General features: G+C 40.2%; 1 protein-coding gene across 1 annotated transcript in view; it reads left to right on the forward strand.

Moving 5' to 3' along the window:
* Window positions 1-16,270, forward strand: part of GRIA3 (glutamate ionotropic receptor AMPA type subunit 3) — a 246,832-nt gene that overhangs the window by 182,052 nt on the left and 48,510 nt on the right. Inside the window, exon 8 of the mRNA XM_069985508.1 lies at window positions 10,666-10,770. Within this exon, the coding sequence (XP_069841609.1) occupies window positions 10,666-10,770 (105 nt within the window). The remainder of the gene's footprint in view (window positions 1-10,665; window positions 10,771-16,270) is intronic.

A 16,270-nucleotide genomic window follows, 5' to 3' on the forward strand; every position in this document is an offset into this window, starting at 1 on the left:
CCTCTGGTAAAGGATACTGGAGGTCACCTGGCAAGTTTGTAAACACCTCATGGTTTTTCTTAAAGTGTCACTGTCGTAAAAAAATTTTTTGCAGAAATCAATAGTCCAGGCGATTTTAAGAAACTTTGTAATTGGGTTTATTATCCGAAAAATGCATTTTTATCATGAAAAAGCAGTTTGAAGCTCTCCCCCCTGTCTTCATTGTTCTCCTATGGAGAGAGGTAAAGAAAAGACCAAAACAGGACAACAAAGAGTTAATCTACAAATCCCTCACGGGATATCTCTTCTGACCATCACCAGTGACCTGTCTGAGCTCAGATTACAGCTGTCACCCAGCTCCGTGCCTGTAATCCTCTGTTATCTGCTTTCTGCTGCCGGCTAACTCCCTCCTTCCTCCTCCCCCCTCCCCTCTCCCTAGAGCAGACAGGGTACGTCTCCTGCAACAAGTCACAATTTTCAGATTTTTCAGAGTGGATGAAAAAGAGGAAGGAGGGGGGATCTGGGAAAAGGCTTTTTACATGCAGATAATGGCAGATTTGGCTAATAAACCCAATTACAAAGTTTCTTAAAATCGCCTGGACTATTGATTTCTGCAAAAAAAAAAAAATACGACAGTGACTCTTTAATCCTCCTCCCAAAGACTTGAGAATTGCCATGCCTCATTATTAATTTATATTATGGGTCTCAACTCCCATCATGCCTGGACAGCCTACTTAGCCTACCTACTTAGTGCCTTTACTTCATATGTATTTCCATATACCAACAAAAAAATTATTTAAGAGAAAAATGGTCTTCTAGCAGGAAGGCTTTCTTAAATAAGCCATTATTGTGGAATTAGAAATCGAGGGATTCTTTTTCTCAAAATTCTTTTGAAGAGATTTCGCTGTATCAGCTAATATCCAATGACATATGACGGTGCATATTACTCTCTTGCAGGTTGGGACCTAATAGAACGATGCATTTCAGCATATGCTCCCTTCTCAAACTTGTGTTAAAAAAAAAACATTTAAATATTACAAGGATCCACTCTAACCCTCCCTAAGTGGGGATTGGTGTTGGTAGGAAACCTACTACATTTATGGAATGTGATATTTGGGACCTTTTTTTTTGTGGAGAAACCTGTCACATGATTCATAGTATAAAATACAATTTTACCATAAAAATTCTACAGTAAAATTCTATATCACTTCCCACTATTTTCTAACAGATTTATCAGAAAGGATGCAAAGGAAAATTGGTCCCATGGCAACCAATCAGGGCAGTACCTTCATTTTCCAAGAGACCTCAGATAAATGAGAGCTATAACCCTATTTGTTGCCATGGGAAACTGTTCCAGTAGCTCTTTGCACTTGCTTTAATAAATCTCTTCTTGTGTCTCAATGTCATAAAAACATGACAGATGGTAGCATTGGTGAGTTTCTATGTTTCTACTTAAATTATTCCCAGAATAATGTAAACTCTAAAGCTCAAAATCCATGCACAGCACTTCTTTGAAAATGTACACTTGCTACACTACTGTAAAAGACAAATGTGAAGTGTCCTTGCTCCATGGAGGGGAGGTCTCATAGTTAATTTTCGTGATTAGATTGAAGACCGTACAAGAGAAATATTGGCCCACATTTCAAACAATAGTTTCTTATAAATGTCTAAGAAAAGAGAAATTTGGAGAGATTTCAGCCAAATTTCTTCAATGCTATAAGCCACTTTATATTGGAGTATGTGAGATTGTCTAAAAGTCAAAACACTAAGGGATGTGTCCAGACATCCAGGTTTTTAAGGTTCAGGTTTTAAAATATTGAGAGAGCCATAAAAGGATTTATAAAGATGAGAAATTTCAGGCATTCCTTTAGGGCCCTATTCCACCGGACGATTATCGTTCAGATTATCGTTAAATCGTTCGAATCTAAACGATAATCGTTCGTTTGAAATGTAGTTAACGATTAGTGACCGAACGAGAAATCGTTGATCGCTTTATAAGACCTGGACCTGGACTCGTTCGCAAAACATTCGCAAATCGTTCACATTGAATAAGACATTGTTCGGTCATTTGCAATAGATACGAACGCAATAGCGAATAAATAGCGAAGAAAAACGATCGCAATTACGATCATAAGTAAACGATTATCATTCCATGGAAATGAGTGAACGTTTTCAGGTCTTTCGCAATAGCGGTCGTTTGAAATCGTTAACGATTATGCAAACGATAATCGTCTGGTGGAATAGGGCCCTTAGGGTGGGTTCACACGTACAGGAATCATAGCATATTTCACACTGTGGGTTCCGCAGTGAGATCTGCTGTGATTCCCGGTACTGTCAGTTTGAAAAGGTTTACATACTCACAGTGGATTTTTAATTACGGTGTGAATATGTAAAGTCCCATCCCCCTAACCCGCGATGGCCTGGTGAATACTTTACCTGTCTGCGCTCCGGCCTGCTTCTGTGGCTCCCAACTGACGTTCCGCTTAGCCAATCAGTGGCTGCGACAAGACGTCCCACTAAGTGGGATGTCAGTGAGCCTGGAACCACAGAAGCAGGCCAGAGTGCGGGCAGGTAAAATATTCACCAGGACGTGGCTTAAAGGAGATGGTGCTTTAATTACTCACAAATTGACAGTGTCGGGAACTCAGTGTGAAATCCGCTGTGATTCTGGTACGTGTGAACCCACATTAAGGCTTCGTTCACACGGAGCAAAACTGTCAGAATTCCATTCTTCCATTCTGTCCATTCTTCAGCGTGGAGAGAGGAGGCGCACAAGCCTGTATAGAAAACAGCAAAAACCGCACTATATAGATTGCAAATCACTTCTCTCTTAGGGACTTCCACTCCGTCCCATTCATACACGTAACAAGAATAATAGTGAGAAAAGCTTGGTGTGTATACACCTGTACCCAGGGGCGTAGCTAATGACTCCTGGGCCCTGGTGCGAAAGGTCAACTTGGGCCCCCCCCCCCCTATTGGTGTGTATATATATATATATATATATATACACCGAGACAGATATTACCAATAACACCAGCATATAAGAAAGATAGGAAGAGAAATATTATCACCATACATATTACCGTCATATTGTTACTGACCAAATCCTGTATACTAAGACCAATAAAACACAGTACCAGATAACAAGTAACAAATAATTCCACCACATACTGACTAACACCAACGCTGCTACTAACACCACCACATACTGACTAACACCACCTCTGCTACTGACTATTACCACCACCTACTAACACCACCACTGCTACTGAATAACATCCACTGTACACATATCACCGCATCCAGTCATATAGAGGTGGACGCAGCTCCACACAGGCTCTAGACACCATATACATTACAGTGCAGTTATATCCGGTGACTTACAGGGGACGTCTTCTCTGATCGGAGTTCTTCCCTTTTCATCTTCTTCTCCATCCGTCCTGGGCCATCATGAACTTCTCCGAGCCACGAATCCACAGAATCTGCCAGACAGACATATTAGGCTCCTCACACTGACACCATCCTCATCTCTCTACAAACTGCACATTTTTATTGGCCCCTTTATGCCCTCATTTAGTGGTTAGGCTGACTCTATGTGACCCCCTTATAGTTTATGCCCTATATGTAGCCTCCTTATAGATGGTCCTCCTCTGTGTATCCCCCCTTATAGTATATGCCTCCTACTATGTAGCCTCCTTATAGATGCCCCCTCTGTGTATACCCCCTTATAGATGGCCCCCTCTCCCCCTATGTTGCCCCCCTTATAGATTGCCCCCTCTCCCCCTTATAGATGCCCCCCTTATAGATGGCCCCTTCCCCCCCTTATATATGCCTCCCTTATAGATGGCCCCTTCCCCCCCTTATATATATTGCCCCCTATAGATGGCCCCTTCCCCCCCCTTATAGATGCCCCCCTCTGCTATAGTTGGCCCTTCCCAGCTTATAGATGGCCCACTAACCCCCCTCCTTATAGATGGTCCCCTTCTTCCCCCCCTTATAGATGATCCCCCTCTCCCCCCCCCTTATAGATGGTCCCCTTCTTCCCCCCTTATAGATGGTCCCCTCTCCCCCCCCCTTATAGATGGACCCCTCCCCCCTTTAGATGGCCCCCTCCCCCCCCTTATAGATGGTCCCCTCTCTTGCCCCCCTTTATAGATGGCCACCTCCCCCCCCTTTATAAATGTCCCCCTCTCCCCCTCCCTCCTATAGATAGCCCCCCTATTTCCTTTATGAAAACAAATAAAAAAAACACACACAACTCACCTATCAATGCCTTCCCCCGGCGATCTTCTTCTTCAGCCTCTGTCTGCCCCCGCATCATGCGCTGCTGCCGGGGGTGTCGCGTCCTATCCCCGGCAGCGTGCGCATCATAGAGTTCCCTGTGCTGAGACCTCCAGCACAGGGAGCGTCTCTAATGTGCGCTCCCTGTGCCGGAGGTAACAGGCACACAGGGAACTCTATGATGCGCACGCTGCCGGGGATAGGACGCGACACCCCCGGCAGCAGCGCATGATGCGGGGCAGACGGAGGCGGCCTCTTGTGACCGCAAGCAACACAATGTTGCTTGCGGTCACAAGAGGGATTGATGAGGGGGGGCCTCAGGGGCCCTGCGGGCCCCGCGGGCCCCCCCTTGTGGCGGGCCGGGTCGCAGCGGCGACCGCTGCGACCCTGGTAGTTACGCCACTGCCTGTACCTCAGCCCCTCCGGACGGCCGTCCTTCGTATCCCTGGACTCTTTAGAAAAATGAATCCCCGAGGTCTGATCATAGATCCATTTATTTTTTATTATTCAAGGTGCTGGTACAAACAATGCTCACGAGGCTATATCATTCACCCAGCGTCCACCTGTTGGCCTGCGGACGTTTCGGAGGATAAGCTCCTCCTTCTTCATGCGCAAGGACGTAACGGGTGGGAGTTCAATATATGAGAAAAAGCATTAACTCTTTATATTACATCACATTATTATAGCAATTCATTATAGCAATTCATATATAACTCGCATGATCCTTTTTGAAGGAGAACCATTATACCTTACATTTATAAAAATACTCGAAAACTACAAGTTTCATTAAGACCTTTCGGACTTAATGTCTCAAGCTCAGTGATCCAATATGCTTCACGTTGGAGTAACCGTCTTCGGTTCTCCTCACTACTGTTACCCACCTCAAGCTGTTCTATGACTTGCCACCTTAAATCACAGATATTGTGTCTATGTTTGAAAAAATGGCGTGCGACCGTGGTCTCGCCAAACTCACCCCTACGTTCCTCCTTTTTGTCCTTCACTGTGTTAAACCTTCTGATGGCCGATTTATGTTCGTTTAAACGAACCTTGATCTGTCTGCTAGTTTGGCCGACATACACCATGCCACACGGGCACTTGAGTAAATAAATCACATTGGTATCGTTGCATGTATGAAAACCTTTAATCCCATATTTTTTGCCTTTTGTAGGGTGGGATAACTCACCACCTTTAATTATGCTATTACAATGTTGGCACTTCATACATGCAAAGGTACCCTTTCTAGTAGCCGCCATAAATGTCTGTCTGCTCATTTTACGTTTCCTGATGTCACTCTTCACTAGTTTGTTAGCCAAGGATTTATTTTTCCTATAGCCAAAAATGGGTTTCTCCCTGAATAGGGACCCATACTTAGGATCACTACCCAATGTTTTAACACCGATTGTTTAATTAGTCTAGAATGTCTATCATAGGTCATACTGTACATCATTTTGATTTCCTTTTTTCTTTCTTTTTCTTTCGTTTACGTACTTCACTCCTACTCATCTGGCCTACCTCTCTGCAAGTCTTCTCGAGATCATGCTTCTTATAGCCTCTCTCTATGCACAAGCCTCCCATAGACTCTCATTATGACAGGGAGGCTGACGGGATTCCCACCGTGGAATTCCGCCTGTTTTGCTCCGTGTGAACTGAGCCTTATACTCGTTTTCCATTTACGATCTGTCCTGGCTTTGTATTCCATCATTTCAATTCAAATTCTGAACAAATACCTATATCTATGCTTGATATGAACAGGTGTAGATTGTTTAAAAAAACATGCACAATTTTGTGGCTTTTCTATTACCATATCTGTCTTATACTTAGACACCACGTCAGCTCGATGGAAACCAGGTCCACTTTTTGGCAAGTGACAGAAAATTTTTAATTTGATTTAAATGACATAGCAGATGTGGGGTTTTTTGGCCTACCCTTTCATACTGTACTTTTATTCTGCATTGTCTACATGGCCAATGCAAAAGGGTTTGCATGCTTAATGGCAGCTAAGATTAATGGGAGTTAATTGACAGAGAAATGTCATAGATTATTGTCTCCTGAAGTGATGGATTAAAGCCCCCTCCTCCAGAGACAAGGGAGTGTGAAGGGAGCGGCATACAATGCCAGTATCTGTGTTCATAGTGCATATTCTATTATGTCTAGTATGCTCAATATTTAGATTGCTGATGCTATGATTTATTATGTAAATTGAGCTCTTTGAGTAATATGTAATTATAGAAAAGATAACCGTCACAGTTGTACAGTTGGGTAGATAGTGTCTGGATGTTGCAGAGTTATGAGAAACATGGGAGAGGTAGTTCCCCAACATCTGCCACGACACGGATTGCTGTAGCCATTCCTTGAACAATTAGAGGCAATTATTCGGATGTATTTATATTCGCATAAAACAAAGACTGATTATAAAGGCGGGCAGTCTAGCGTGATGTGCAGCTTATGTGTGCAAGTTTTATTTGGCTGTGTTTTGGGAGAGGCAAAGTAAATAAAAGATAACAGATTGTAAAAGGATTTGTGAAGCATGATGATCTCCAATCTGCAATTTTTGTGTTTTCAGTTTCACAGCACAAACTGATCCTTATGGAAAGAGACATATTTTCAGTATTGGACAGCTGAGTTGAAAGCCATGCTTTCTCAACAAAATATAATGCTGCAAAATTTAGCATATCCGCATCCGAGACTTTTACAGTTCATCGTGTCTGTCATTTTTACCACTGGAATGATCTACGCTTTGTGAAACTAATTACAGGGCTCAAATGCAGCTAATAGTACAGTATACCAGTGTTCAACCTGTAAGGCTGGACCTAGGTGGGGACCTGTCTATTGGTTTAGTAATGTTTATTGAATGTAAAAAAAAAAAAAAAAAAAAAAAAGATGTTTTAAAATGTTATTTAAATGTCACTGTGCAGAAATCAATAAGTATCAATAGTACGTGCAATTTTATGAAACTCTGTAATAGATTTTATTAAGAAAAAGGGTTTTTCTTCTGTACTCGAAAAGCTGTTTTGCAACCTTACCCCTCCCCCTCACTTCAGAAGAAGCAGTTTTTCTGTGTCCGTTATGGTATATGATGGGGTCGAGTGTGATTAGTGGGCACAGAGAGGAGAAGAAGTAGCTCTATACAGCAAAACATCTTATCTCACCAAGTTCCCAGACCAGCACTGAGCAGTCTGACCTGTGAATCCAGAATTTCTGTGCCCAGACAGTCTCCAAGCTGCACAGCTGGTTCTTTCTTCTTCCTGCTCACTCATCCCACTCAGCTGTCCCCCCTCCATAGGTTATGTAATGTTATGTAGGTCTGTAATGTACATGACCTGGCCTAATAATGCACAGATAAGAAGTGAGAGGGAAGGGAAGGTTGCAAAACAGCTTTTTGATTACAGAAAGAGGGTTTTCTTTTTGCCTAATAAAAATGATTACAGTTTCTTAAAATCACTTTTTTTTTTTTTTTTTTTTTTCATTTTTGCAAAAATATTTTAAATGACAGTTACACTTTAACCCCCTAAAGATTGAGCACATTTTTGTATTTGTACTTTTGCTTTTCAGTGGGGTTTAAAAGGCCATATCACTTTCATTTTTTTTAACTACAGACCCATTGCTAAACCAATTGAACTTTGTTATGACACACTTTTAAAATTTTAAAATATGCAGCAATATCGTAAAAAAAAATTGGGGCTTTTAGATTGAGAAAAAAATAGATTTTTAAAATTTTGTGGGGTACATTATCTATATTCCTCAAGTCAGATTGCTATGCAGTTTAAATTACTATGTACATTGACTCTTGGGCTCTGTTGTCAAGGTCTAGTAGGCATGACAATATTTTATAATAGCATCCAATATTTGTTCTACGATACATTAATTGTTTATATGATTATTTACTACAAGGTGAAGCATAGATAATCAGTCTAGCATGAGATTAAAGTGACTCCCTGTCATCATTTTATGCAGCCTGGACCATCACTTGTATCTCTCTGAGTACAGAGAGAAAATCTATCAAGACCTGGGGGAAGAGATAAGCCATAAAAGACCACCCTGATGACCTATGGTTCAGACAGGATAAAACTGATAAAAACCAAAATAACCAACAACACTCAAACCCTAGAAGCACATAAGCTTCCCACAGATGCAGATTTTATCCAGTCCGTGGATCCCTGTCAGCAGTAGCGGATTATAATAGGTCAGTTTCGAGCGGTAGCCTGGGGCCCTAAGCTCCTGGGGGGCCCATGGCCACCCAAACAGACTTATACTTTTAGTGGAGTATTGTCTCCTGGCTACAGTTCTGCCATGATTTGGAAATGATTTGCAAATTTGCTGCTTTTTTTTACCTCGAATTTGGAACAAATCAGGGCATCATGACATCTATCTAGCTATCTATCTATCTATTTATTTATTTATCCATACTATGAACACCACACTAGTGCTGCCATAGTTCCAGTGGGTAAACAGCCCGGGGCCTTTGTTAAAGTTAATCCGTCCCCTGCCTGTCAGTCAAACAAACTGTATTAGAAAAAAAAATGATGGATGACAGTGTCCAATGCAGGTAATAAATATATCTTTATTCCTCCATATCAAAACAATGCAGTGATGTTTCGACTCTAACAGAGTCTTTCTCAAAACTGTTTGAGAAAGACTCTCTTGGAGTCGAAAGGAAACTGCATTGTTTTAGGCTATGTTCACACTACGTAAAATAGCGGCCGTTGCTTTCAACGGCCGTTATTTTGAGGCCAAAACAACGGCCGTAGAATTACTATTGTACGGGTTAGTCGTGAAACTATGGTCGTTGTTTAATTTTGATTCCTAGCATGATTATAAACGGGATGAAACAGGTCTTTTACTTTAAATACGAGAAACCACTCAGAAAACTTTTTACATCAAAATTAAGTTTAATTCGGCAGATATAAGTTTTACATTCGCGGCTGCATTAAAATCCACGGCCGTTGTTGCAGTATTACGGGACCATATAAACCACGGCCGTTATCTGATACGTAGTGTGAATTCAACGGCCGTAGTTACATTGCATTGCAGTCATTATAGGGAACCTCAAAACAACTGCCGTAGTTTTGCGGCGCGGACAACGGCCGTTATTTTACGTAGTGTGAACATAGCCTTAATATGGAAGAATAAAAAAATATTTTTTTAAGTGCAATAGACGCTGTCATCCACCATTTTTTCTACTACAGCATGAAACTGATGTCAGATTCTTGTTTTGCGTTTTTACTCCTGACAGTCCAAGGCTATGTTCCCACAATGTGAATGACCGGCCGTTCCATGACCCTGGCCGGGTCACGGAACTGCCGGTCTCTGCACAGATCATCCCGGCCGGTACTGCAGTACGGGCCGGATGATCTTTACGTCAGTAGTGTTCTGATGCGGGTGCATCAGCGCACCTGCATCAGAACTCCCCATAGGACACAATGAAGCAAGCGGCCGGAGCCGCTTGCTTCATTGTGTGAACTGACAGAGTTTCCTACGGCCACAATTCACTGAATTGCGGCCACAGAAAACTGACATGTCAGTTCTTTGCGGCGGCGCACGGGATCCCGGCCGGACCGTATACAATGTGTATACGCTCCGGCCGGGATCCCATAGAACAATAGCCTATGTTCCCCTCGGAACTTTTACATATTGTGAACATAGCCCAAAGGTTATAACTTTATAAGGTTTTATTTTTAAATCAACACAGATATACAAGGCTATAGTACAAAAGGCCAAAGTTTTGCAGAAAAAAATTACACTTTTCTATGAAAATTTCTATAGAGGAAAAAAGCCCTGTCATAACATGATTTGCACTGCTAGGCGTGGTGATTACAGCTCGGAGAGATGATTTTGCTATGTTGTTAAAATAGTTCTTATTATTATTTTGACTATTTTCTTTACGTAGTATCTAACTTTTAGCTTTGATTATAGCCAGATGAATTTACAAGTACCCAATGTCAGGGAAGATGGCAACATCCATAATGTAGAAAAATGTTATTTTTCATCACTTGGCTGTTCCCAGCTACAGTGATGTATTTTGCAAGCAATATGACAGGATTCTGTAGAAATATATACCATGTTGTGACACATTGAAAGATACAGTATTAAAAACGCATTGAAAAGTCAACAGCATGATTATTTGCATTCTGGTCTGCAAAAGCAAGCAGCCCAGGGAGTCACTTTAATTTCATGCTAGACTGATTATCTATGCTTCACCTTGTAGTATATAATCATATAAACAATTAATGTATCGTAGAACAAATATAGGATGCTATTATAAAATATTGTCATGCCTAATAGACCTTGAAAACAGAGCCCAAGAGTCAATGTACATAGTGATTTAAACTGCATAACAATCTTTGTCCATTTAAAATATTTGTAAAAAAAATAATTTTTATTTTATGTGTTTGCAATCTATTTTAGGTGCAAGTACAAGGAATGACTGGGAATATCCAGTTTGATACATATGGAAGAAGAACTAACTACACTATTGATGTGTATGAGATGACGGCTAATAAACCCCGAAAGGTAAGATTAAAGAGCCCCTTTAATTTTTATTTTTGCTTTATTAGGTATTAAATATTTTACTTTTGACCCCCTCTATTATCTAGAGAGGACAGTAACTTGGTATTAGTGCCTCTCAATGTTGCTGACCCATTCAGTCAGTGTGTAACAGGGAGAGCTCTTCACAGTAATGTCTCTATATAATAATAGAGATCATTTCGGTGACTAGCACTGCAGGGAAACATTTCCCTCTAGTGATAACTGTTGAACACTGAGGGATTAAGGCTAAAAGGTGTTTTTGGTAAAACAACCTCTAAGGGGCTATTGTACAAAATTTGTAAGATAACACCTTTAACTGTAGAGAATAATATGGCTTTGTTATGCAGTAACCTGGGGTAAGTTAGGGAATAAACCAACAACACTTTTAATTACATTTACCTGTATTTTCTGGCATATAAGAAGACCCCCCCAACTTTTCCAGTTAAAATATAGAGTTTGGGATAAACTCATCGAATAAGACTACCCCTCTTCCAACACACACCAAATAAAAAATGAATAGAAAACATCAGACAGTAGCGTGATCTGAGAGGCAGAGAAGGAGGTACAGTAATACTGGTAGGATACAAGGGCGGGCCAGGCGGATGAAAGAGGTGTGTTTTTCTGGGCACAGACCCACTTTACTCTATCTCTTTTTATCTATCCCCTGCAGCTTGCCCTGCCCTACATGCATTCACCGCATGCGACGGAGAGGTGGCCATTTTTTAGTTCCCTCTACTGTATAGGGTGACCCCAGATTCTCCAATCCGGTTCCAAAGATTTTTAGCACCAGCCCTATAGGACAACACCCGTCGTATAAGACGACCCCTGATTTTTGAGAAGATTTTCCTGGGTTAAAAAGTAGTCTTATACGCAGGAAAATGCTGTTATATATATTTCATTAAGCCAAGACCTTAAATGGGCACTGTTGTTTCAAACAACTTCCTCCATATGGTAGTCTTTGTGATTCCTAATATATTTATAAATCCCTTCATTTACCAAAAATTACTCCTCTTTGGCTTGACACCAACAGATATCTATCCTAAGATAATAAGAATAGAAACACTAAAAATGCAGACTAGATGGACAAGGGGGTCTTTTCTGTCAACAATCTTTGATGTTTTATGTGTCTTTACAGCTATATAATTGACTTTTTAAAGGTTTTTTTTTTTTATCCTGATATTCTGTTATTCTGTTGTTTTATGACAGAATCATGCATCTGCCAGTGGACAATCGTGCACCTTTAGATACTTGTAATTTTTTTTTAATTATCGCTGATTTGCCACAGAATTTTTTTTAATGTTGATTTGTTTCCCAAATGCAAAAATAAGCAACTCTCTGAATAGAATGAATTTAAAATGCCCTACTATTTAGCTATTACTCAAAGACAAGTCTGTCATACTCTCTGTTCTTGCAGAGTTAGAGATAGCAGAAGGGATGAGTTAGTTACAAACCAACTCAGAATGTGGATGAGGGGGAGAGAAACCTTGATAGACTGCTCACACAGATAAAGTCTGCAGCACACATTGTAAGCTGCAAGGCTATAGAAGCAAAAATGCAAAATTTTTAATAAAGAAAAAAAAACTGCAACATAATAAGTACAAAGTAAAAATAAAAAAAAACTTTTCATTTAATAACAGGTATACTAGAGCTGAATGAGAACTAAATGCATTTTACATTTGTAGATCTTTTTATTTCATTTTTATATTGGGCAGGCGTTTTGCCTGAGCTCTGCTCTGTTAACAGCACTTGGAGATTTGCCTTACAGCAGCTAAACCATGAACACAGAATCGTATAGTCAAAATATTGAATTACATAACTTTACGTGACATATTCATAACTACTAAGAACTGGAGATGAGTTAACCTCAAGCACGATCTTGTTTGTCTGAAACCGAATGCTCTGCATTTTATTACCGGTCACTAAAGAAGTTGGAAGCAGCCCTAGGGAGCCTTGGAGTACATAGATTCAGCCTATGGCTGTGTTCACACACTGTCAAAATGATGGCTCTTTTTATTGGCCATCGTTTAAAGACATATAACGGCTGATATTTTATAATTAATATATATATATACTGGTAAAATAACCGCTGTTGTTTTAAAATTATTACTGTGATTTGTGGTCAAATTATTACCCTCCAATAAAAACAGCCATCATTTTCCAGGTGTGTGACCATAGCCTATGGCTGCATCAATGTTTTCCAAGACTCCCTAGGGCTGCATCCAACTTCTTCAGCCATGGGTAATCAAATGCAAAGCGTTTGGGTTTTAAAAAAAACCTGAGCGTACTCGAGGATGGCTCAACTCTACTAAGAACATAACCTTGGACATGTACTAATGTATGAGTGTAGTGTTAGTGTAAGGACTGAGATTAAACCACTTTCTTGGCATGAGTCATATAAATTTCTATTTAAAATGGAAAAAGCAGGGAAAATATTGTCTGTGCGGCTGCAAAATTACAAAACAGAAAATGCAGCTCTGTAATCTATTATTTTACCTAGGGTACAATGAAGCATGAAGTACAATGTATAATAATCATACAGTATTTCTGTGCAGGCGTATTCACAGGAACATCTGGTAATCTTTATCCAAAACACAAGGAAATTTCTCCTCCACAAAAAAAAAAAATATTAATTTATTCTTTGCCAGGTGGCTCTTAGCATATTAACTTGAAAGGAGCGATTTCTGTAATTTTATAGAACAAAGTAATATAGAAAGTACTTGTTTGTTAATTTTGTATTCACGAAAAGGGGTTGTGTCACGAAACAAAGTTGGTAAAATCATACGTGTACCACATACATAAATGTACGGAAGTGCAAATTAGCTGTTTTTAAGTAAAGTAACTTACACACCGATACCGTTCCTCTCCCCATGGATCTGATCACTTCCTGATTTCCTTTCTAAACTATGAGACTACATTCACATGTCAGTATTTTTCAACCATTTTCACGGACCTGAAAATACTTCATACATCTAGTAAATTTGCGGATCCACTATGTGTGATGAAAAAAAATAGGACATGTTGTAATACGGTCCCTGATTACAGAACGGACACCACCATAGAAGTCTATGGAGAGTGCAAAATTTGCAGAGAGTGCATTTCAATTTGCAAAACCCTCCGCAATACCATCCGTATCACTGATCAGTTTTTTATCTTGCCTGATATAAATGACTGTAAAATGGCCCCCAGATAACTATGTGACCTTTTTTTGGGTGGGGGGGGGGAGCTAATGACATCATTATTGCCATCCCCTCTTTTTTTCTTCACTAAACCTTTTTTTTGCGGACCTGCAAAAAAAACGGATACAAATTTGGAACACAATACAGATGCAAAACGGATGTTTGTTTGTTTTTTTGCAGGTTGCAGATGAAAAATAGAGGATCCAGATTTTCAACCTGATACTGATGTGTTAATGTAGCCTGACCTTGCTGTTGCTGTTCAACAGAGCTCATAGTTTCCTATAATCAGCGGCGGATTAACTTTACCATAGGCTGTTGACCAAGCTTGGGCCCCTCCACCCACTGTAACTATGGCAGCACTAGTGTGGTGTTCATAGTACAAGATAGATAATGTCATGATGCCCTGATTTGTGCAAAATTGCGGTAAAAAGGAGCAGCTTTTTGCAAATCACGGCAGAATTGTAGCCAGGAGACAATACACCACTGAAAGTATAAGTCTTTTTGGGTGGCCATGGGCCTCCCAGGAGCTCAGGGCCCCGGGCCACCGCCCGAAAAGGACCTGTTATAATCCACTACTGCCCATAATTCCTCTTTCCTACATGTGCAATGAATACCAACTGAATATACTAAATAGCTAGATCAGGTGACTGTAGCTGAACTGAGCATGAGTGACCCACCTTAGTGGATGCCTGGAGGCTGGTCGTAACCAAGGGCAACAGGTTATCAAAACAAAGCAGGCACATGAGGCATTAGTGATTGTGTATCTCTTAAACAGGACATTTTTTACAAAATGCTTGTACATTTCAATTACATTTTATTCATATTTTATCAATTTAAATCTTATGACACAAAAATCCTGCAGTGTTTTAAGCTGTTTATTGTCTTTGGTTTCATATTGTAAATACTGTATTTTCAGTAAAAGAACCTCTGGTCTAATAACAGTCTCTGTCACTATACAATTATTATCCTATGATTATTCAAGAATATAGTAACTATGTTACTGAGAGTGAAAGCTTTTTTATGATATGTGCGTCTTAGGAACAGTTATTAATCATAGCATTATGGAAAGTCATTATGAAGAGGAAAAAGAGGAAAGAAAAAAAAGTTCTTGAATAAAGTAATAAATGACAGCCAAAAAACTTTCAGATTGACAGAATTGTAAAAAAAAAAAAAGGTCAATGTAAGAAAACAAGTGTAGCCAAAAGTTCTCACTTCTCACGATTAAAATAAGTACTGTAACACATTCGGAGCCAGCAAATAGGTGACCCTAAGGGAAAGGGCATATGCTAGACGGGAAACTCACATAAAAATATTCCGAGCATTGGGAGTTCATACCTTAATGATTTGTATTAGGCTATGTTCACATTACGTGAACACCCGGCCATTCCATGACCCCGGCCGGGTCACGGAACGGCCAGTCTCAGCCCGGATCATCTTTCCGGCCGCGGAGCTCTTTACTGTGTGAACTGACAGGTCTTTCTGCGTCCAGAAATCACTGAATTCCGGCCGCAGAAAACTGACATGTAATTTTTTCACGGCGCCGCATTGGATCCCGGCTTGAGCGTATACGATGTGTAGTTTTACACATCGCAAAACTACGGCCGTAGTTCTGCGGCGAGAACTACAGACGTAGTTTTACGTAGTGTGAACATAGCCTTAATATGTAAAAGTTGTATGAGTAAGAAAGCTACACCCAGAGAGGGTAAATGAAAAGATACTTCTCTTATAAAGTCAAGGTATGCACCATAGTATTCTGCTGCACAGAGGTCCTAAAGGCGTCCCTCCTAAACATTTATATGTATACGAAATTCAGTTATGAAGATTAAGTATAGTGATACAAGCAGCAGGAATGAAAGTTTGCAATATCTTACTTGATGTCGGAAATAGAAAGCATGGCTTTCGACATGCCCTCCACATGATTTAGTTCAGTAGCTGCCCATATTCCTCAACAGATGTGCTCTGTCTTGGATATTGTCGTAGTAGCTAATTCTGTTGAATAGATGTTTATAGCAATATACTTTCCAATTACATATAGAGTGCAACTGAAATTAGCCTGCAGGTGGGACCAGAGAATAACAGCTGTATGTGGTGCATAGATTAGGTAATATATAATCTCTACTTTATCTTTAACAGCAAGAAATTCTTTAAAGCCAAACATACCTAAGGTGTGATCTACTTGATAAGTATGTATAGCATAAAGGTATTATGTTCCCTTCAGGATGTGCCTTTCAGCATTTATTTTTGCCCGAGCCAATGATTCCTATGTGTTATTAACTTAACATGCTGTGTATATAAGCTAATCGTTAACC

This window comes from Dendropsophus ebraccatus, chromosome 10, assembly GCF_027789765.1.
Source record: "Dendropsophus ebraccatus isolate aDenEbr1 chromosome 10, aDenEbr1.pat, whole genome shotgun sequence".
In the NCBI taxonomy this organism is placed as follows: domain Eukaryota; kingdom Metazoa; phylum Chordata; class Amphibia; order Anura; family Hylidae; genus Dendropsophus; species Dendropsophus ebraccatus.